General features: G+C 42.1%; 1 protein-coding gene across 50 annotated transcripts in view; it reads right to left on the bottom strand.

The window, feature by feature from the left end:
* TRDN (triadin) overlaps nucleotides 1-23,964 on the bottom strand; it is a 1,152,170-nt gene that overhangs the window by 499,807 nt on the left and 628,399 nt on the right. For 49 of the 50 annotated variants that reach the window (XM_075339946.1, XM_075339974.1, XM_075339964.1 and 46 more), the window contains 4 exons: nucleotides 17,989-18,039; nucleotides 17,855-17,899; nucleotides 15,387-15,434; nucleotides 11,883-11,927 (listed from right to left, as the gene is read on the bottom strand). In XM_075339946.1, coding sequence (XP_075196061.1) covers nucleotides 11,883-11,927; nucleotides 15,387-15,434; nucleotides 17,855-17,899; nucleotides 17,989-18,039 — 189 coding nt within the window. The remainder of the gene's footprint in view (nucleotides 1-11,882; nucleotides 11,928-15,386; nucleotides 15,435-17,854; nucleotides 17,900-17,988; nucleotides 18,040-23,964) is intronic. The other variant, XM_075339978.1, reaches the window with a different exon arrangement.

Here is a 23,964-nt window from a genome sequence, read left to right as displayed (position 1 = left end):
CCACCACTGCAATCTTCACCACCTCTCAATTTTTACTACCACATTTTCAGTCCACAATCTTGTCGCAATCAACATGAGTGGCAAAATGACAGATGCTGGTGGAAAGGGGAAGAGGCGTGGTGGAAAAGGCAAAAAAGGTTTTGTCCGTGGGGAAGGTGGCAAAGCTCCATTATCATCTGCTGAAGATAGACCATCTACCAGCAAAAGTAAGATGTCTACTACTTACCGTGGACAATCCGATGTGCTCCCTTTTTTACGGACACGAACAACAGGAAGAAAGGTAGATGATGGGCAAAAAAGGAAAATGCTTGAATGGATCTCAAGTGGTCCAACAAGTGCCCTCTCAGCCACTTCAAGTACCGCATCCAAAAAACACCAGTCCTCTGAGTTGTCATCCCAATCACACTTGATTTCTCCCAGCTCTGAAGTCTCCATCAGCCCTGCACAGTATGGTGGAACTGAGATGGCTGAGTCTGCAGAGCTGTTCAGTCACACTATAGCCTGGGAATCAGAGGTCTGCTCCCAAGCTACAGTGAGTACAGAACAGGAAATGGTCTGCAGTGATGCCCAGAACCTTTGTGACTCAGATTCAGGCCGTGAGGACCAAGTTTCTGAGCATAATGTTGACCCTTTGTCACAAACTGTAACACCTGTGGTTATAGACAATGAGGAACATACTGATGAAGATGAGACGCAGATACCCGATTGGGATGACAACTTAAATATTCCGTCAGGGCAAGAAGAGGCTCGGTCTGAGGGGGAGGGGAGTGCAAACACAACAATTGATGATGACGTTCTAGATCCCACCTACTGTCAACCCCCAGTCAGGCACTCGAGGAGGTCAACAGAGGCGGTGGAGGAGGATGCAACCGACGACGAAGTTACCTTGCGCCTTCCTGGACAGAGTCGGAGCACTGGTAGCACGTCTACAACTGCATCCTCAGCCACCACTCTGCCTATGAGCATTATTCGGGGTGGATCAACAGGTCGCATGGCCTCTAAGCCTTGCCTAGCCTGGTCCTTTTTTCACATCGAAAAAGATCGCCCAACTCATGTGATATGTAACATTTGTCATGATTCTCTTAGTAGAGGTCAAAAGCTCAGCAGTTTGACAACTTCTTCCATGAATCGTCACATGAATAAATATCATAAGTCCCGGTGGGAAGCTCACCGTGCTGCAATGCGGCCTAGCGGAGCGAACCATCCACCGCCCGCCCCTTCCACTGCATCCGCGCGCTCTTCATCTTCTAGGACTGTGGGGACAGCTGCCACACCTGTTTTTCCACGCAAAACTTCCACCACTGTAACCGCAACAGGCAGTTTGCTTGTAAGGTCGTCAGTTGGTTTGGAAGGGGAAACAAGTGAGTGTGTACAGCTCTCTCAGACATCGATAGCACCAACGTTGGATGAAGGCAACATCATGTCTCCGCCTGCACTTTCCTCACAAACCTGCATTTTTCCAGGGACACCCTACTCAACACCGTCTACACACAGCAGCCAGATCTCTGTCCCTCAGATGTGGTCAAATAAAAGGCCACTTCCTCCGACCCATGACAAAGCTAAGAGGTTGACTCTATCCCTCTGTAAGCTGTTGGCTACCGAAATGCTGCCTTTCCGCCTAGTGGACACACAGGATTTTAGAGACCTTATGTCTGTCGCTGTGCCCCAGTACCAGATGCCTAGTCGCCACTACTTCTCTAAGAAAGGTGTGCCCGCGCTACACCAGCATGTCGCACACAACATCACCGCTTCCTTGAGAAACTCTGTGTGTGAACGGGTGCATTTCACCACCGATACTTGGACCAGTAAGCATGGACAGGGACGTTACATGTCGCTGACTGGGCACTGGGTAACTATGGTGATAGATGGTGAAGGGTCTGCTGCACAAGTCTTGCCGTCCCCACGACTTGTGTGTCAATCCTCTGTCTGTCCAAGTTCCGCCACTGCTTCTGCATCCTCCACCTCATCTGGGTCCTCCACCTCCGCCCCAAGCCTGCCTGGTCAGGCCACCAGCGTTCTCACTGCGCAGAAGGAATCACGCACCCCTCATTACTATGCTGGCAGCAGAGCGCAACGGCATCAGGCGGTCTTTAGCTTGACATGTCTTGGTAATAAGAGTCACACAGCTGAGGAGTTGTGGTCAGCTTTGCGGTCCGAGTTTAATAAATGGTTGTCTCCACTCAAACTGCAGCCTGGTAAGGCCGTGTGCGACAATGCTGCAAACCTGGGTGCGGCACTTCGCCTGGGCAAGGTGACACACGTACCTTGTATGGCTCACGTGTTGAACCTTGTCGTGCAGCAATTTTTAACACACTATCCCGGCCTAGATGGCCTTCTGAACAGGGCACGAAAACTGTCAGCTCACTTCCGCCGTTCAAGCGCCGCAGCAGAGCGACTTGCATCGCTCCAGAAGTCTTTCGGCCTGCCGGTTCATCGCCTGAAATGCGATGTGGCGACACGCTGGAATTCAACTCTCCACATGTTACAGCGACTGTGGCAGCACCGCAGAGCCCTGGTGCAATACGTCATGACGTATAGCCTGGGCCAACGAGATGCAGAGGTGGGGCAGATCACCCTGATGGAGTGGTCTCAGATCAAGGACCTATGCACCCTTCTGCACAGTTTCGACATGGCGACGAATATGTTTAGCTCTGACAATGCCATTATCAGCATGACGATTCCAGTCATTTACATGCTGGAGCACACGCTAAACACTATTCGGAGTCAGGGGGTGGGACAACATGAAGGGGAGGAACTACAGGAGGATTCATATGCGCAAGGGACAACAACATCACGAAGGTCCAGACGTTCATCATCACCAACGCAGCAGGCATGGGACCATGGGGGACAGGGATCGACAAGGGCGCATAGTAGCAGGCGAAATGTTGAGCAAGGTGCAGGAGAACATGAAGAAATGGAGGACGAACTGTCCATGGACATGGAAGACTCAGCGGATGAGGGAGACCTTGGTCAAATTTCAGTTGAAAGAGGTTGGGGTCAGATGTCAGAGGAAGAAAGAACGGGTAGCACCTCTATGCCACAAACACAGCATGGACTTGGTCCGCATGGCTGCGCAAGACACATGAGTGCCTTTTGTTGCACTACCTCCAACATGACAGTCGTATTGTCAAAATTAGAAGTGATGATGACTACTGGATTGCCACACTATTAGATCCCCGGTACAAGTCCAAATTTTGTGACATAATTCCAGCCATAGAAAGGGACGCACGTATGCAGGAGTATCAGCAGAAGCTGTTACTAGATCTTAGCTCGGCTTTTCCACCAAACAACCGTGCAGGTGCAGGGAGTGAATCTCCCAGTTGTAACTTGACAAACATGGGACGGTCTCGTCATCTTCAACAGTCTACCCGTACCAGTAGGACCTTTTCTGGTGCCGGTAACAGCAATTTTATGGAATCTTTTCATAATTTTTTTAGACCCTCTTTTGCAAGGCCACCAGAGACAACAAGTCTGACACATAGTCAACGGCTGGAGAGGATGATACAGGAGTATCTCCAAATGAACATCGATGCCATGACTGTGCAACTGGAGCCTTGCTCCTTTTGGGCTTCAAACCTACAAAAATGGCCAGAGCTCGCAACTTACGCCTTGGAGATTTTGTCGTGTCCAGCTGCCAGCGTTGTCTCTGAACGTGTATTCAGTGCTGCTGGGTGTGTGCTGACAGATAAGCGCACGCGTCTGTCCAGTGACAATGTGGACAGACTGACGTTCATCAAAATGAACAAGTCATGGATCCAGAAGGAATTTACTACCCCTGTGTCATCCTGGGGAGAGTAAATGCTTGTGGATTTGGAATGTGCTTGATGCAAATCAAAACATCCTGTTTGCAACTAGGGCCCAAGTGCTGCCACTGATGGGGTGGGTGTCTGTGTGGCCCAATTTTTGGAAAAAAGGGAGACTCCGCTTGGAGTAACCCTTGCTTGCTGTGTTTTTAAAAGAAGCCAAGATGAACAGAGCTGGGATCAGGAAAGACTTTGCTACCTACCCCGGTGTCATCCTGGGGACGGCTAAGAATAGCGTATTTTTGAATGTGCTTGATGCAAATCAAAACATCCTGTTTGCAACTAGGGCCCAAGTGCTGCCACTGATGTGGTGGGTGTCTGTGTGGCCCAATTTTTGGAAAAAAGGGAGACTCCGCTTGGAGTAACCCTTGCTTGCTGTGTTTTTAAAAGAAGCCAAGATGAACAGAGCTGGGATCAGGAAAGACTTTGCTACCTACCCCGGTGTCATCCTGGGGACGGATAAGAATGGCGTATTTTTGAATGTGCTTGATGCAAATCTAGCTGTGAAGTGTACAACTGGGGCACAACTGCTGCCACTGAATGGGTGGGTGTGTGTGGGGCCCAATTTTTGGAAAAAAGGGGAGACTCCGCTTGGAGTAACCCTTGCTTACATTGTTTTTAAAAGAAGCCAAGATGAACAAGTCATGGGTCAGCAAAGACTTTGCTACCTACCCCAGTGTCATCCTGGGGACGGCTAAGAATAGCGTATTTTTGAATGTGCTTGATGCAAATCAAAACATCCTGTTTGCAACTAGGGCCCAAGTGCTGCCACTGATGGGGTGGGTGTCTGTGTGGCCCAATTTTTGGAAAAAAGGGAGACTCCGCTTGGAGTAACCCTTGCTTGCTGTGTTTTTAAAAGAAGCCAAGATGAACAGAGCTGGGATCAGGAAAGACTTTGCTACCTACCCCGGTGTCATCCTGGGGACGGCTAAGAATAGCGTATTTTTGAATGTGCTTGATGCAAATCAAAACATCCTGTTTGCAACTAGGGCCCAAGTGCTGCCACTGATGGGGTGGGTGTCTGTGTGGCCCAATTTTTGGAAAAAAGGGAGACTCCGCTTGGAGTAACCCTTGCTTGCTGTGTTTTTAAAAGAAGCCAAGATGAACAGAGCTGGGATCAGGAAAGACTTTGCTACCTACCCCGGTGTCATCCTGGGGACGGCTAAGAATAGCGTATTTTTGAATGTGGCTTGATGCAAATCAAAACATCCTGTTTGCAACTAGGGCCCAAGTGCTGCCACTGATGGGGTGGGTGTCTGTGTGGCCCAATTTTTGGAAAAAAGGGAGACTCCGCTTGGAGTAACCCTTGCTTGCTGTGTTTTTAAAAGAAGCCAAGATGAACAGAGCTGGGATCAGGAAAGACTTTGCTACCTACCCCGGTGTCATCCTGTGGACGGCTAAGAATAGCGTATTTTTGAATGTGCTTGATGCAAATCAAAACATCCTGTTTGCAACTAGGGCCCAAGTGCTGCCACTGATGGGGTGGGTGTCTGTGTGGCCCAATTTTTGGAAAAAAGGGAGACTCCGCTTGGAGTAACCCTTGCTTACATTGTTTTTAAAAGAAGCCAAGATGAACAAGTCATGGGTCAGCAAAGACTTTGCTACCTACCCCGGTGTCATCCTGGGGACGGCTAAGAATAGCGTATTTTTGAATGTGCTTGATGCAAATCAAAACATCCTGTTTGCAACTAGGGCCCAAGTGCTGCCACTGATGTGGTGGGTGTCTGTGTGGCCCAATTTTTGGAAAAAAGGGAGACTCCGCTTGGAGTAACCCTTGCTTGCTGTGTTTTTAAAAGAAGCCAAGATGAACAGAGCTGGGATCAGGAAAGACTTTGCTACCTACCCCGGTGTCATCCTGGGGACGGATAAGAATGGCGTATTTTTGAATGTGCTTGATGCAAATCTAGCTGTGAAGTGTACAACTGGGGCACAACTGCTGCCACTGAATGGGTGGGTGTGTGTGGGGCCCAATTTTTGGAAAAAAGGGGAGACTCCGCTTGGAGTAACCCTTGCTTACATTGTTTTTAAAAGAAGCCAAGATGAACAAGTCATGGGTCAGCAAAGACTTTGCTACCTACCCCAGTGTCATCCTGGGGACGGCTAAGAATAGCGTATTTTTGAATGTGCTTGATGCAAATCAAAACATCCTGTTTGCAACTAGGGCCCAAGTGCTGCCACTGATGGGGTGGGTGTCTGTGTGGCCCAATTTTTGGAAAAAAGGGAGACTCCGCTTGGAGTAACCCTTGCTTGCTGTGTTTTTAAAAGAAGCCAAGATGAACAGAGCTGGGATCAGGAAAGACTTTGCTACCTACCCCGGTGTCATCCTGGGGACGGCTAAGAATAGCGTATTTTTGAATGTGCTTGATGCAAATCAAAACATCCTGTTTGCAACTAGGGCCCAAGTGCTGCCACTGATGGGGTGGGTGTCTGTGTGGCCCAATTTTTGGAAAAAAGGGAGACTCCGCTTGGAGTAACCCTTGCTTGCTGTGTTTTTAAAAGAAGCCAAGATGAACAGAGCTGGGATCAGGAAAGACTTTGCTACCTACCCCGGTGTCATCCTGGGGACGGATAAGAATGGCGTATTTTTGAATGTGCTTGATGCAAATCTAGCTGTGAAGTGTACAACTGGGGCACAACTGCTGCCACTGAAGGGGTGGGTGTGTGGGGCCCAATTTTTGGAAAAAAGGGAGACTCCGCTTGGAGTCACCTTGCGGTGTTTTACATGACTTTAGAAGGGCGTGCCATGCCTATATCTGTGTGTCCTCCTCTTTTTCCTTGTCCAGCTGTTTTGTTTTCGCATGAGTACATGTCCTTGTCACTTTCCCATGTGTTTGTGTTGTGTTGTGAGTTGTTTGTCACCTTTTGGACACCTTTGAGGGTGTTTTCTAGGTGAACGTTCGACGAGCCGAACTCGAGCCAGACCCCCCGTTCGGCGAACCGCCTCGAGCCGAACCGGGACCGGTTCGCTCATCTCTAGTTAGGAGCATTATTTATAAAAAAAATAACCACTGTAGCATGATAAATAAGGATTCTGTTCTGCCGGCTGATTCCAGCAGTCACCACATGACTTCTGATATGTTATTTTCTTAAAGTTTATTGGTAATATCACTGCACACTCTTGATTAAATGCAGTTAAAGTGTATTTAATTAATTTCTTTGTTTCCACAGAGAATATGAAAACTAGTTCTGTACCATGGGCAACAAAGTACCAACATTTTAACTCTCAGAAGTCTTAATCATGGTGCTGCATTGCTGAGGTGGTAGATAAGGGGAAAAAAATTGTGGTACAGCTGAAGCTTAGGAGTGTAGGACACTATGCAATGTATAATGCCTTTTCAGTAGCAGGGTTTTTAGAGTAATGCAACTTTAATGTACTTTTGTAAGACTCAAGATTGTAAAGGTTCATATGTAGCTATGTAAACACACAACCTTATTTCTGTGTATAGCCTATATTGCATGTGAGAAGCCAATGAAAAATAGAAAAAAACACTACTCGCCTGTTTTAAAAAGTATATATACTTATTATACAAAAATGTTGTTTTGTTCCATTTTTTTTTAAATAAAATGTCATTTGCTAATGATACATTGCCTTCACAGTGACAGTTTTTATTTGCAGAAACAAGCAGTAATGATGTCCTTGGCTGATTTAATTGGCATTCCAAATGTTTTTACACTATCACAGAAGAATGTGTGGAACAATATGTATGCTAATTATCCTCATTGTTCAGATTTTACATTTCTAAAAAACAACAGTATCTGCTCCTAAGCATACTCCAGAGGCTGCCACCTTAAACATACCAAAGGGAAAAAACGAAATAAAAAAAATAAAAAGGAAACAAAGATTGAACGTGGAGAAATGAGCTGAAAAATCTATTGAATTGAACAAGCGCTGTAGTCAGATAGAAATGTCTTTCTGAAATATTTTTCCCCTGGGTGTTTCAGATTTCTCTCTAAGCAAAACTATATTTTATTGTTACGATACAGCAACGCAGGCAGGAACAGATTTATTACCTTACATAAAAGAATACCAAGGACATGATAGGAAGGCCCTTGACTGAGCAAGAAAAGCTTTACAGCTACTATAATATATTTATGAAACTGTATACTTCTTATTGGCAGCTTTTATTTCTCATGATTGTCAATTGTACATTGTATACACAACTGGATGAAATATGGTGCAAAACTCTCAACATGATGTGACTTTACTTTTCCAGTAGAAACAGATCATGGAAAAAAATTAAAGGGTTAATATTAATTTGTATATTATCTGAATATTAGATTTTTTTATTATGTTCTAATTATTCTTTTTAGTTGTACTGCAGAGATAAGTAAAATATTGTTTTGAACATAGATATCAATATTGCAATAGTTCAATACTTTGATTTCATCTTTATAAATAAATAAATATTTGCTTTTTTGAATGCTATTTTGAATTACAGTGCCTTCAATGGACTGTGCATTATTATTATTATTATTATTATTATTAATAATAATAATAATAATAATAATAATAATAATAATAATAATAGTGTATTATAAAGTAGATAGCAGTGAGCAGCATAATACAATGGAACCTTGGATTAAGAGTAATTTGGTTTGAGAGCGTTTTGCAAGACAAGCAAAGCTTTTTACAAATGTGTAACTTGGTCTAAGAGCAATGCTTTGCAATAAGAGCAAATACTCAACGTACACGCTTCTGGTTTTGTCCTTTCACCATGCTCTGACCCACTCTGGAGGTAACTTTCTGTACATATGTACTGTACACCGTATACCATTGTACAGTGTATACTATATAGCATGTTCATCAATTTGCATTTGTGGATACAGTATTGTAATTTATTTCTGCTAACCAGCATAGCACATTGCTTGTACTGTAATCTAATTACCTGTACAGTATTCCTGCCTAACATTTGGCTTAGTTCTGCCCTTATTTTGGGGAGAATAGATTTGGGATTTGTTTTTTTGTGTATTGTACTAGAATAAAAGTTGGGATATTTATACATTTTTGTCTCTCTATAGTACCTCCCGCACATCAACAATTCTATTGTAATTGAATGTGCAGTGTAATTTGTGTTTTTTACTGTACTGCACAGTATTTTGTATTAGTGTGCTGTAATTTTATATGAATACAGTCCATTATTTTGCATTACTGTAATAAGTTTGTATAAATACAGTAAATATTTTTAGGGTTGTAGAACAAATTGTCTACATTTCAATTATTTCCTATGGGAATATTTGCTTCGATATAAGAGTAACTTGGTTTAAGAGCTCACTCTCGGAACGAATTATGCTCGTAATCCAAGGTTCCACTGTATATAGTTTTATAGAAAAGATTCAGTACAACGTGCACTAATTCAATTCACTGCTTACTCTGGGATGATGTCTAGTGGGAGGCGCTACTCATTGACTGACAGCTTTACCAGTGAGTTTGCACACATAACTGTCAAAAATTATGTAAAACTACCTTTTTAGACTGAAAAAACAAATATTGTTTCATATTTACAAAGATTTTCTACTATATACTCAATTTAGTTATTTCTCTTTGAGCCAAATGATCATGTTCACTGAAACAAAACAAGGCGCTGTACTGCTGTGCAATGGATTCTCCAAATTGAATCAATGGTGCTCAAATCTACACCGTATGCAGAATTATTAGGCAAGTTGTATTTTAGAGGATTTTTTTTTTATTATTGATCATCAACTATGTTCTCAATTCACCCAAAAGACTCATAAATATAAAAGATTAATATTTTTGGAAGTTGGAGTGTTTTTTTTTTAGATTTGGCTATCTTAGGAGGATATCTGTTTTTGCAGGTAACTATTACTGTGCAGAATTATTAGGCAACTTAATAAAAAATGTCACCAGAAGCTACCCTAATACATATATTAAAAACACATCTTTATTATACTCATTAAAAAAATAAATAAATAAATAAATCCCACACTGAAAAAAATAACCACACTAATAAAATTAAAGGACCACAGGATGCCACAAGTCTACAAATTCCAATATTATCAGGTTATCAAAGGAAGGTTCACCGTAGTTAATCAGGTTTATTAGATACCCCTAAACAATTCTCTCTGCTACCTAACAATGGAGATGCGACTTGCATCACTCACACCCTAAAGGTGATTTGGTGCCCCCATTCCTCAGTGACTCTCCCTTTAAGCTGTCCCTGAGCTCACTCCCAAACTGCACAGGGTCATCTGTGACAATAACCTGTAGCAATAGACAGTCACATTGGTTTCATTTATCTGAAAATTACTCCAGGGTGAATTCTTTCCACTCCTTCATAATCATTCAAAAAGGGCATTCCATGGTCCAAAATTCATGATAAACCACTCGACGCGTTTCCCCCCACTTATGTGTTGGGGTTCATCAGGAGATGAATTTACAGCACAATAGCCATTAAGATCCTCAGCTGCACATGTAGCAGTATGTGTGTCCCCAGGACAGTCAGCGTGATAGCCGGCTATCACGCTGACCGTAAAATCATATATGGAAGAAATAAAAATTGTTGCATCGTTAACCTGCCTAGGTGATTTGTACAGCACAGAACCTCGGATCTTTACACAACCTGGTCAAGTTGTTTAGTATTACAAAAAGAATCAGAAAGTAGCAATTTGTATTATATTGTTAGGTAAAACAAGTGTCTGGCTATTTATTCTGAAAGGTTATTCTTATGAGCACTTTTAGGACATATATTTTTGAAAATAGTGTGTTATTTAATTTTAGATTTGTTAATTTTAGATTTGTTTGACCACCCCTCCTTGGTCTGACGAAGCGTTAAACACCACAAATACGTGAAACGCGCGTTACCTGCTTTAGGGGGGACTTTTTTGGTCTTTGATTCCTGCACTCTGGCACTTTAAAGAAATCACTGGTGATCCTCCTGCATTCTATACAGCCGCTGGTAGGTACCGTTGTCCGGACGTATTTATATGTCTAGCGCGCTGTTCAATTTACTTCTAGTTTGGACACCAGCTACTGCTTTCTGGTTTCACTTGGCAATAAATTTTGTAATCGGCATGCAATGTTTTGTATTTTGTCTACCATTGTACTTGCCATGTGAATTTTTTGACTCAATTTTGCTTAGTGCCTAAGGTGCCCTCTGTCTTTTTGCATTTAACTGCATAAATTTGTGCTGCATCTAACAATAGATGAGTTAATAAACTTTGATATGTATTTTTTGCAATACAACCACGTTTGCTCTCCTGTTTGTTCATCATTTCCTTAGTGGTTTGCATGTTCTTTATAGATAGAGGCCCATACAGGACACTCTATATTTTGTATTGTTAGACTGTTTAGTCATGTTACATTTCCTATTGAAGTTGTATACTTTTTCCTCATGGATATTTTTGCCTGTCACATTTTTTCTTTGGCAAAATAAAAAAGTCTTTAAATGATGATGAATAGTAATAAAAATCATAATAAAAATCTACAGATGATTTCATTATATAATGAGGGTTATATACATGAAGTAGGTCTGGAAAAACCCTTTAAATATTTACGTTCTGTTCATTTTTAGATCAGGCATTGGGATTTGTGAAATATTTTTACCTGTGTTGCGAGGCACATACGCATGTATCAGTATAGTTATGTAGATAAGCAAATCCGGCATGAACACTTGTGCCAAATGGACATCCATGGTGTGCCAAGCATTTATTCTAACTTGCATCAATATGACTTTTTTTTTGAAAAAGTAAACCTGTATGTTCAATTCAAGGATATTCAAGGCATGTTTCTTTCCAATATTATATAGTGTCTACTTGTCTAATATCAATATTATCTTACTGTCGAATACAGTTCTTATCAATGAGAGAGTAAAACCTGACCTGCCATGACTGATGATTCTCGGCTTAATTTGAATAGACTAGGCTGCTTTAAAACCAGCACACGGCTCATTGAAAAATTTTAATTAGGTATTTTAAATGATCAAATTATAATTTTAGTAGGTAAAATCCAATTCTACATAAAAAAGTATTGTACCAAGAAATATATCTAGGAATCCTTTCATAGATAAATAGGAAATATCTCAGGAATATATTTTAGCTAACATAACTATAAGCAATAAATACCTGTAAGTATCGGTTGTTCAGCAAGCGCATCCTCCTTTTTGTCCACTGGAAAGAAAAAAATATATAAATATATCTATCATGTAATCGACATTTACAAAGATGAATTTTCAGTTCAAACAAATCATAATTTTACTGTAAGTAATAAAACGTAGAAATATATATATATACAGTATATATATATATATATATATATATATAGTATTTAACATATTGTGTGTGCATATTTAAAGCCTTGTAAAGTATTCATACCCCATGAATGTTTTCACATTTTTGCACCTTACATCCACAAGTTAAAATATATTTTATTGGGGTTTTATGTAATATACCAACACTAAGCAGCAAGTATTTGTGAAGTGTAAAAGAAATGATACATGGTTTTCTATATATTTTTAAAGTTTTCATCTGAAAATTGTGATGTGCATTTGTATTCAGCCCCCTGTAGTCTGAAACCCCTAATTAAAATCCTTAGTGACCAATTACCTCCAAAAGTCACCTACAGTTGAAACTAGAGTAAATACACTAGCTAAAAATACACATGTGCATGGTTTTCTCACTATCTGACATGAAATCAGAATAAACCTTCCTCGTTTTAGGTCCATTAGTAACCAAAATTTTTTATAATTGCCAAATGGTAGAATAATGAGAGAAATAATATTTGAAGACATTTTTATTACTTTCTGCAAAATCAAGCACTCTTGTGGATGTATTTTAATGCACACCTGAAACCTCCTGCTTCTTTGTGTGGCATCATGGGAAAGCTCATCTGTACAAACAATTATATGCAAGTACAAACAAGATGGGAAAGTCCACACATCATACCGCTCAGGAAGGAGATGGGTTCTGTGTACCAGAGATAAATGTGCTTTGGTCAGACATGGGCATATCACCCCAAGAACCAAAGAAAAAGACCTTGTGAAGATGCTGGCTGAAGCTGGTAAGCTTTTGTGTCATTATCCACAGTGAAACTAGTACTGTATCAACATGGGCTGAAAGGCCACTCTGCCAGGGATGAGCTATTACTTCAAAAGAAATATAAAAAGCCAAATTATTGTTTGCACTATACACACAGGAGCAAAGCCCTATTTTTGAAGACATATCCTGTGGTCTGACAAAACTAAAATTGAACTGTTTGGCCATAATGACTATCATTAAGATTGGAGGAAACAGGGAGAAGCTTTAAAGCCTAAAAACACCATCCCAACTGTGAAACATGGGGGTCGTAGCATCATGTTGTGGGGTTGTTTTGCTGAAGGTGGGACTGATGCACCTCATAAAATAGATGATATCATGTGAAAAGAAGATTATGTGGCAATACTGAAGCACTGAAGCAACATCTCAAGACATCAGCCAGGAATTTAAAGCTTGGGTGGAAATTAGTCTTCCAAATGGACAATAACCAGAAGCATAATGCCAAACTGGTTACAAAGTGGCTAAAGGAAAACAAAGTCAATGTTTTGGTGCGGCCATCACAAAATCCTGATCTCAATCCTATTGAAAATTTATGGGCAGAGCTGAAATGGCAGGTGCTAGCAAAGCGAACTACAAACATGGCTCAGTTACACCCGTACTGTCAAGAGAAATGGGCTTAAATTCCTACCAAAAAGTGTGAGACGCTTGTGGAAGGATATCCAAAAGGTTTGACTCAAGTCAAACAGTTTAAGGACAGTGGTACGAAGTACTAATGAAGTGTATATAAACTTTTGACTTTGCAGTAAGTAATAGAATGCCTTAAAACATTCTCTCTCATTATTCTCGCATTTGGCAAATACATGTATATGTCTTTTTAGATAGTGTATGTAAACATTTGGTATAGATATAATCATGGCGGAAAGTGTTGGCACCCTTGAAATTGTTCTAAAAAATTATTTCTCCCAGAAAAAAGACTGCAATTGTACATGTTTTGTTATATATACAATAGAGGAAAAAAGAAAAATTGACATAATTTCACACAAAACCCTAAAAATATGGGCTGGACAAGATTAATGGTACTTTTTCAAAACTGTGAATAAACAACTGTGTTTAAAGCATGTGATGCTCATTCAAACTCAACTGTCTCAAGTAAGTGTGGACAATATGAAAATCCCATTTGCAACCAGATGAGAAAGGGAGAATTTCGATCTTTGCACTGTGTGTTTGTATTTTTCATACTAAGTATGAAGAACAAAAAGACCATACTAAGTATTGAAACAGAAAGAGGAGAGAAGAACTGTCTAAGGACTTGAGAACAAAAATTTTTGAAAAATATCAACAAACTTAAGGTTACAAGTCCATCTTCAGAGATCTTGATGTTCATTATTCAATGATGAGCAACATAATCAAGAAGTCTACAATTCATGGCACTGCATCTAGTCTCCCTGGATGTGGACAGAAGAGAAAAAATGATCAAGGGATGCAATTCAGGACAGTAGATAATCAAATTCCAAAGAAACTCAAGCTGTCCTGCAGACTCGGGGTGCTTCAGTGTCAGCGTGAACTATCTGTCCACATTTACATAAAATGAAAAGCTATGACAGGAGACCCAGGGGGACTACACTGCTGACACAGATACATAAAAAAGCCTCACTGCAGTTTGAAATATGTACATGAGTAAGCCAAAATTCTTTTGGGAAAGTGTCTTCTGAACAGATGAGATAAAGAGAAAGCTTTTCGATAAACCATATTCTAGTGTTTCCTAAAAATGGAATGAGGCCTGCAAAGAAAAGAACACAGTACTTTCAGTCAAATATGGTGGAAGTTCAAAGATGTTTTGGGGTTATTTCACTGCCTCTGGAACTGGTGCCTTGACTGTGTGCAGCCGTCATGAAATCTGAAGATTACCAAAGGATTTTGGTTCACAATGTAGTGCCCAGTGTCAGAAAGCTGGGTATGTGTCCAAGGTCATGGTAGTTCCAGCAGGAAAATGACCCCAAACATAATTCAAGGAACACAAAGAAATTGATGGAAAGCTGGAGAGTCCCAATGTGGCCAGTAATGAGTCCAAATCTAAATCTCATTGAACACTTTGGTAGAGATCTTAAAATTGTTGTTGTGAGAAGGCACCCTTCAAATAGGAAAGACCTGGAGCACTTGGCAAAAGAAGAGTGGTCTAAAATTCCATTTGAGAGGTGTTCCAAGATTTTTGATAGTAATAAGAGGTGATTGATTACAGTTATTTACTCCAAAGAGTTTGCAACCAAATATTAAGCTGAGGGTGTCCACAATTTTGTTCAGCCCATAGTTGGTGTTGTGTGTGTTATTCCAAAATACACAAAGCAAAAAAAAATGTGTATAACAAAACATGTCATTGCAATTATTTTCAGGGATAAAAACTTCACTTTCTGGAACAATTTCAAGGGTACCAACACTTTTGACCACGACTGTGTGTGTATATATATATATATATATATATATATATATATATATATAAAAAGATTGTAACAAAGTAAGTTAAAAACAACTTGATTTAAATAGGTCACCTTCATTCCCTTTAATAAGCAAGTAATAATATCACAAGGATTTGAGTACCTTTTGATACTGGCAGGCACAACATCTCTACTTCTTCCTTTTCAGGTTCTGAAATTAAAATGGGATAATATATGATTTGATTGAAATCTGGGCATACCTGTATGTGCATAGAGATAAACTATAATAACCATCAAAGGAGATTTTACTGGTCAGGAACTGTGTTTCCTTCATTATCGTCAGACACTGGTTGAGCGTCATCTGCTGCTGTTATCCATTTATATGCTGTTACTAATCTCTGACAGCAGCATTTAAAGGGCACTGATCTGGGAATGTGCCATACCATGCACAAACTACTGAGACACAATCGCGTGTTACCAATGGGTTGACATGGCACCTAGACGTCTGCTGACATCCCTGTGTTGGTCATTACGGTAATCTTGTGAAGACCAATTTGTGGCTAGAGTTCATAATAGACTGCGATTTTCAATATATACTGCAATACAGTTGCGTAAAAGCAAATATCCAATTGCATTTATTGCACAATTTTATCGCATCTTATTCTTTTTCCAATTTTCAAGCACATGATGTTATTCAAAACTACAACTTAATTCACATAAAACAAGGCTATGCGGACAGAAAAAAAAATTGGATCCTGGTAAATAGAGAGGAAATGATAAATGCACAAAATGGGAAAGTCACCACATCGGGAAAGAGTTAACAAAGCTTAAAAGCTTCAATTTTTTTCCAGTGTAGAAAAGTAAAGTCAAGATAAGGAAGAAGGGTTGGAAGGAGATGTCATTTTAATTTTTGATTCTGTGTTTTAGAGAGTACCTTTGACATGCTCAAAAACATTAGTTAAATACCTAGTAAATTCCTTAAGCTCCTCTAGTTTTGCTATTTTTTTATGTTGCATCAATTCATTTGTTGCTTTTGCAACTCAGTAGTTGTATTTCTGCTTGCAATTTAACTGGCTAAAGCCTGCTTTACACGTTGCAATTTCGCATACGATATCGTATGCGATTTGCAACGCCCCCATCGTATGTGTGGCATGTTCAATTTGTTGAATGTGCCGCACAAACGATTAACCCCCGTCACACGTACTTACCTTCCATACGACCTCAATGTGGGCGGCGCACGTCCACTTCCTGGAGTGGGAGGGACGTTCGGCGTCACATCGACGTCACACGGCAGCCGGCCAATAGAAGTGGAGAGGCGGAGATGAGCGGGACGTAAACATCCCGCCCACCTCCTTCCTTCTGCATTGTGGGCTGGGAGCCGCAGGACGATTGTAAGATCTGTTCATCGTTCCCGGGGTGTCACACACTGCAATGTGTGCTACCCCGGGTACGATGAACAATCTAACGTGCAATTCTAGAGAAAGGTACGATGTGTATGCGATGAACGTTTTAACGTTCAATCGCAATCGCACGTACCTGTCACACACTGCAATGTACCTTACGATGCCGGATGTGCGTCACTTATGACGTGACCCCGCCGACACATTGTAAGATACATTGCAGCGTGTAAAGCAGGTTTTACTCTTCAAAGCTTTCTCTGGGTGCTTATGCTTTCAACGCTCCCTCCCAGATGATGGAAATCACAGCTCGGCAGCTGATCTAACAGTGCTGATTTATGATTGGCTGCAGCTGAGAGGGAAGGGTGAAAATGCATACCACCTTAGAGTACTCTGAAAAAAGTTCGGTTGAACAAGAAGCAGAGATTTCACATACTTAAAAGCCTAAAATGTGAATATTTTTGCAATGGATTGACACAGTGCAAAACATAAAGAAGTATCCAAATCTGGGTAGCTCAGTTATTTTTACAAGTTTTTGAAACAAGTCACAAATCCTCTTTAATGAATCAGAATGAGTGTGAGAGGGTGTAATCACCAGTAGGAAAGAGTGACCTGCAGTAAATGTTCAATACACAGAACAACTTTTTAGAGATGGGCGAGTATTAAAATTCTTGCGTGTTCGTTACTTGAGTGGCACAGGTAAGAATCTCTGAAAGGGCTTAACTCGAGTAATCACTATAATGGAAGTCAATGGTTGGACAGTTCGTCTCTCTGCCCACATACAGCTAGCCATATGCAAAGCATTTCCGAGGGGAGGGAGGGCAGGTTTTTGTCTTATTTTTTCTTAACACACTATATCCAAAATTGTTCTTTTTATCTCTTGGGAGAGCCATTCAGACACTGCAAATGTCTTGCACTGGGGTGCCGGCTCCCATCATTCAATTAAGAAAGTCGACTCTTTGTGTTCCTGTTCCATGGATGACATATCCGAGCACCGCAAGTACTTGAGCACCACAATGCTCAATTGAGTACCGAACAGTGGCGAGCATGCTCGCTCATCTCTTCCGCTATTAGATTGAAAACTTAGACCATTCTTATATTATGCCAACTATGTTCTACATTTTTGGCTGTATTATATCTTATTCACTTTCATTGCTGCCTAAACCAGTGTTTCATGTTTTAGTGATGAAATAAAAAAATCACTTTTAAGTTGGAAAGTACAAACAAGAAATACCTGTTGGAATTGGTATGGTTATTCTTTCCTGATCTTTTACAAGCACTGAAACAAAAACATATTTATTTTAATTCATATACTATGTTAGATTTTTTTTGGGGGGAGGGGGTTTATCTCCATTTTGTTACTTTTACCTTCTGGTTGTGGCTCAATAATTTGTTCTTCTTCTAGCTGCTTTTCTGGCTCTGAAAGATGTTATACTTGGTTAAAGAGACCACTCAAATATGTTTGAACTTGATAAAAAATATGACATTGTACATGATTGAGAAGTGTACTTGTATTGCCCTTGAGCTACTCAGGGCACTACTAGGAACTGCGTCCTCACGAGGATGCAGGGCCTACACCCTGGGACCTGGAACACCTGTGCCAGAAACACCTACACACACCAAAATCCCAGTTTCCACTCCACACCAGGGGTAATTGGCTAGTCAGACACAAGGGGATGGCCACCTAGAGGGAGGATCCAGACGTACTAGACAGCCTAGTGGGAGGGGACAGCAGAAAGTCAGGGCAGAGAAGTAGTAGAGAGGAGAGGTGTCTGAGAGCTGGGTCGTGTAACGGTGACCCGGGGGCACAGGAGAGTGGTCACCAGGACAAGTACACCCGTGTACCGCTGGGACCAGAGCATCAATGGGGCACAGGGCCCTAGGTGAGATGACAGTTTCATATGGCCTGGCAAATACCTGCACAGTGAAGGGACCTGCATGGACCTCAGTGAGCCACAAATCCGGGGACACCTGCAGTAAAGCAAGGATCAGGGATCCAGGGTACAGACTGGCCCTACAGGGTCCACACTGCATGCCATACGGAAAAAGAGGCTGCCACCACAAAGGGACAGTTGGGCCCCAAACGCTCCACGTGATGGGGACTCAACCACACTGAGAATGCTGGGGACAGAGCAACTGAGTCTTCAGCTGGCACTGGCTATACAGGGACCTGAACCAGCCGGCCAAGGGTCCAGAGTGAGTAGAGACTGTTAATTACAACCCCGGTGTGGCCTCCCTTATTCCGGCACTTCCACCATACAGCTCCCTGGGCTCAGCCCAACCTGCGGAGGGCCTACCACCTCAGCTGCCATTACCACCAGCCCTAGGAGTAACCAATCCAGCAGCAGCAGTTCTCTATATTAACAGCAACCCGCAGGTGGTGTCACACAAATTACTTTATTCTCCCCTGTAAATACTCCCCATTAAAAAAGCACCCAGGGCATGGGACTGGTCAATGGCCACCAAAGTGACATTCCCCAAGTGCAAACTGCCTGGTACCGAGTACCCCATTCCCTGGGCGACACATACCGTCACCTGTACAACAACTTTTCATGTTGACAAAATATTAATGAGGAATCTGGATCATTACAGAAGTAAATCAGACAGATTGGAGGAATCTTAAATAAAAATTGTCAATATCAAAGAATGTCTTCAAATTCTTATGGTAATATAAAGGGTTGTCCTGGTAAGATTGATGATCTGTCCTTAGGCTAAGGGGTACTTTGCACACTACGACATCGCAGGTGCGATGTCGGTGGGGTCAAGTCGAAAGTGACGCACTTCCTGCATCGCTCTCGACATCGTAGTGTGTAAAGCCTAGATGATACGATTAACGAGCGCAAAAGCGTCATAATCGTATCATCGGTGTAGCGTCGGCGAAAACCATAATTACCTTGCTGCGACGGTCCGATGTTGTTCCTCATTCCTGCGGCAGCACACATTGCTGTGTGTGAAGTCGCAGGAGCGAGGAACATCTGCTACCTGCTTCACCGCGGCTCTTGTCGGCTATGTGGAAGGAAGGAGGTGGGCGGGATGTTTACGTCCCGCTCATCTCCGCTCCTCCGCTTCTACTGGCCGCCTGCCGTGTGACGTCGCTATTACGCCGCACGGCCCGCCCCCTTAATAAGGAGGCGGGTCGCCGGCCAGAGCGACGTCGCAGGGCAAGGTGAGTGCATGTGAAACTAGCGTAGCGATAATTTTCACTACGCCAGCTATCACCACATATCGCTGCTGCGACAGGGGCGGGAACTATCGCACTCGGCATCGCAGCATCGGCTTGCGATTTCGTAGTGTGCAAAGTACCCCTTAGTCATCAATGTCTGATCGGTGTGTTGTGACACCTAGCAACCTTACCGGTCATCTGTTCCTATTGCAACTAGTGGCGGAACTACTCAGTTGTGGCGCACAGCACAGCTCTATCATCTATATAGTATCCACAGCTTTGGATAATGGGGAGATGTGCAGTACCTGGCCTCACCTACTATTCCGTCAATGGATCTGTGATCAGATATTGATTACCTATCTTAAAGGTACGTCAGAAATATTAGTCCTGGCAACCCAATCATCTATTTAGTCTATTGAGCCTTCAGTATTTTATCATCTTAGGGTGACCAATCAAAAAATGCCAACTAAGCTCCTATGACGCAATCCTGTGTCACCTACTTTTATATATATATACAGTATATATATATATAAATATATATATATATATATATATATATATATATATAAATTCCATGAGCTGGAACTGGTTATAGATATATGAATTACCCTCACTGTGCATCATTCAATTATATCAACATACAAATCAGAACAGCTGTAGCCTCATTTTCTTATTATCTGTCAATTTTGTAATTGTCCTGCTGATAAGGAGGCACCAGAGAGCTGTTTTGTGATGAATTCATTAACAGAGGTGGGATGTCTGTTTGACCTCCTGGCTGTTGATAATAAACTGGTGGCAAGTGGTGGAATTATAGAGCATAAAGCTAGGTTCACACATGACAATGACGTCGCTGTTACGCCACCATTTTCTGTGACGCAACAGCGACCTTGTAAGTCGCTGTTATGATCGCTGCTTAGCTGTCAAACACAGCAGAAGCAGCAGCGATCATAACGACATGCGTCGCTGTGCTTCATGTGCAGAGAGAGCAGGGAGCTGAGCACACTGCTTAGCGCTGGCTCCCTGCTCTCCTAGCTAAAGTACACATCGGGTTAATTACCCGATGTGTGCTGCAGCTACATGTGCAGAGAGCAGGGAGCCACGCACACCGCTTAGCGCTGGCTCCCTGCTCTCCTAGCTACAGTACACATTGGGTTAATTACCCGATGTGTACTGCAGCTACATGTGCAGAGAGCAGGAGCTGGCACTGGCAGCTAGAGCGGCGGACGCTGGTAACGAAGGTAAATATCGGGTAATCAGGGAAAGGTCTTCCCTTGGTTACCCAATGTTTACCGTGGTTACAGCTTACTGCAGGCTGCCAGAAGCCAACTCCTGCTCCCTGCTTGCTTCATTTCGTCGCTATCTCGCTGTCACACACAGTGATGTGTGCGTCACAACGGGAGAGCGAGGACCAAAAAATGAAGCTGGACATTCAGCAACGACCAGCGACCTCACAGCAGGGGCCAGGTCATTGCTGGATGTCACACACAGTGACAGCGACGGGACGTCGCTGCAATGTCAAAGAAAATGGTGACGTAGCAGCGACGTCGTTGTCGTCGTCGCTGTGTGTGACACCACCCTTAGTGATCTGATTTGCGCATTCATTCCCCTCACTAAAAAGTGCAGACTGCAGAGTCCCTGCAAGGATTCTGCGCAAAGATTTTGATGATCAAACTCAGTGTTTAATATACCTGGACCAATACTGTATTTGCAGCAGTTACACCCCTCCCGCCTTTTTTGTTTTTATATTCTTTTTTTTGTCATTTATGGCTGCAGCTGTTGAGGCCTGGTACAAACAGCAGACCAAGGAGCTTCTTGCTGCCATTTGTACAATGAAACTGATTGACGACATTGGCAAAAAAAGGCTGCAAATGATTAGAGTTATTACAATTTAACGCAGATCAAGCCCGTTCTCTGAGCTCTGATGAAAGAGAGGTGAATCAAGGCCTGAATGCTGGTGCAGGGGTTCTATCTCTGGATATAAGTCACAGCAGAAACAAGGACAGCATGGACCCCAACCTGACGATGGCCTTACAGCAACTCGGCACAGATGACCAGGAGGGATGGATGAGGCTCATTCAGCAATACCAAAAAGGCTGACAGAGCAGAGCAAAAGGCTGAGAAAGCTGAGCGGTAGGCCTAAGCAGTACAAGAAGCTGAGAGAGCTGAGTGACATGCCCAAGAAGAGTGAGAGGCTGAGCGAGCTGAGCAATAAGTCCAGAGAGAACAAGCTGCAGATGACCCAACTCCTGATGCAGAGATATTCCCTTCCTGAACTGTGAGTTCATTAATGCCAATAGCCTTAAACCTCAACCAGAGCAGTTTCTTGTGTTTGAAAAGGACACGGACTTAGAAATATTCCAGAGGGGGTTTGAAAAGACTTGCTGTTAGAATCAGTTGCCCAAAGACCAATGGGCACAATACTTAACCCCAGGGCAGCTAGACAAGGCCCTGTAAGTGTCCACCAGTATCCCTTGAGAGCAAAGTGAAGACTGTGATGATGCCATAAAGCAGGCCCTCATCCGAAAATACCAGTTGACTCCAAAGGTGTATCCAAAAAGTTCTGAATCCTCTAGCATGGACCACATGACAGCAACAGTGAAGTGGTGGATGGGCTCAAAACCAATTTTGATCAGTGGGTTCAAGGACTGTCAATTACTACTTTTGAGGAGCTAAAGGACCTGATGATGAAGAACCAATTCCTACATCGTTGTTCTGTTGAGGTTTGACAGTTTGTGATGGATCGGGAGCCCAAGGAGGCAGCTAAAGCAGTGCAGATTGCCGATGCCTATGGGGCCAACCATATGCCTGAGGTGCAGAAGCTATCCACTGCCATATGGAAAGGGGTAAGATGACAACCACCACCACTGCCCCTCCAGAGATCCATCAGGACATCTTGTCCCATTTTCTAGCACCCGGTCTGCATCTGATAACCGCTGGTGCTATTCCTGTGACCAACCGGGACATATTAACTTTGCCTTTGCAGAGAGGCAAAAGAGGAACCTCACATCTTAGGCCCAAGTGCCTAGTCTGAATGTCCTTTTTGTGGTTGGAAAGGGTAGGAGAGAGTATCATAGGAACCTAAAAGGTTGTACCGTGAGGTGGGCTTGAGAGACGATTGACAAATTAATCTCCTATGAAACCTCATAAAAGAGGAGGTATCATGAAAAGCTTTAAATTCTGTCCTGGCCAAATCAGGCTTGCACTCTAAAACAGAGATGCTGCACTTTTCTTGGTAACTAAAGACACCTAATCCGATTAACTCGGATGAGGTTAGAACACATTGTAGAAAAGACAGACGGACAAGTTTCTTTGTTCTTATGGGTAAAAAGTTATGAACAAAGATTTAATGTACCATGTTAATATTAAAGTTATGAAATTTATATTTTTTGAATCCTAATGTAATGGCGAACGCAAAACACCATTTTGCTTTGTTGGGCGATGGCTGGAATCCCAAGTATGTCATGTTTCATACCTACGATGAGGTAAAATCATGATAGAAAACATGACACTAATATCCTTCACATGTGAACCCCAGGGGTAGAGATATGCTGAAAACAGAAGTTTCATAATTTTGTGAAGGTCTGGGCACATCCCACAAGACAACACCATATGAAGTCATCAGCAGGCTCGTTACCTGACATCACAAAAGCTAGCTAGCGCAATTTTGCTTGGTTCAGTTCTGGGTGCACCCACTCCATAAGGTTTGGAAGTCATACCTGAGGCACAAGTCTTAGTAAGTTTCATCTTTTTTCCTTTTTATTTTATGTAATTATCTATATCATATTTTATTATTCCCTTTTGTAAAATCTTGTATATTTTTATAAACACTGCATACTCTTTTGGATAAAATGGAATAATTTTTATAGCTTTATTTCTCTTGTTTTATACTAACCATGAACCCAAATACACATTACGCTATATATAACAGGTGATCAACCTATCTATAAATGATTGGTGGTGACAGTGAGTATTTTGCTTGTGTTATGATGGGGCAGGGCAGTAACTGTACCAAGGTACATATATTCCATGAGCTGAAACCAGTGATAAATATATACATTACCCTCACTGTGCGACCCTCAATAACCATCATAAAAATCAGAACAGCATTTATTGTCTTTCAATTCTGTAATTGTCCTGACAATAAGGGGGTGCCAGAGAGCTGTTTCATGACAAATTGATGC

The sequence above is a fragment of the Anomaloglossus baeobatrachus genome, chromosome 3 (assembly GCF_048569485.1).
Source record: "Anomaloglossus baeobatrachus isolate aAnoBae1 chromosome 3, aAnoBae1.hap1, whole genome shotgun sequence".
NCBI classification, from domain to species: Eukaryota; Metazoa; Chordata; class Amphibia; order Anura; family Aromobatidae; genus Anomaloglossus; species Anomaloglossus baeobatrachus.
The sequence above is the reverse complement of the archived record's forward strand: the minus strand, read 5'-3'. Positions and strand labels throughout refer to the sequence as shown.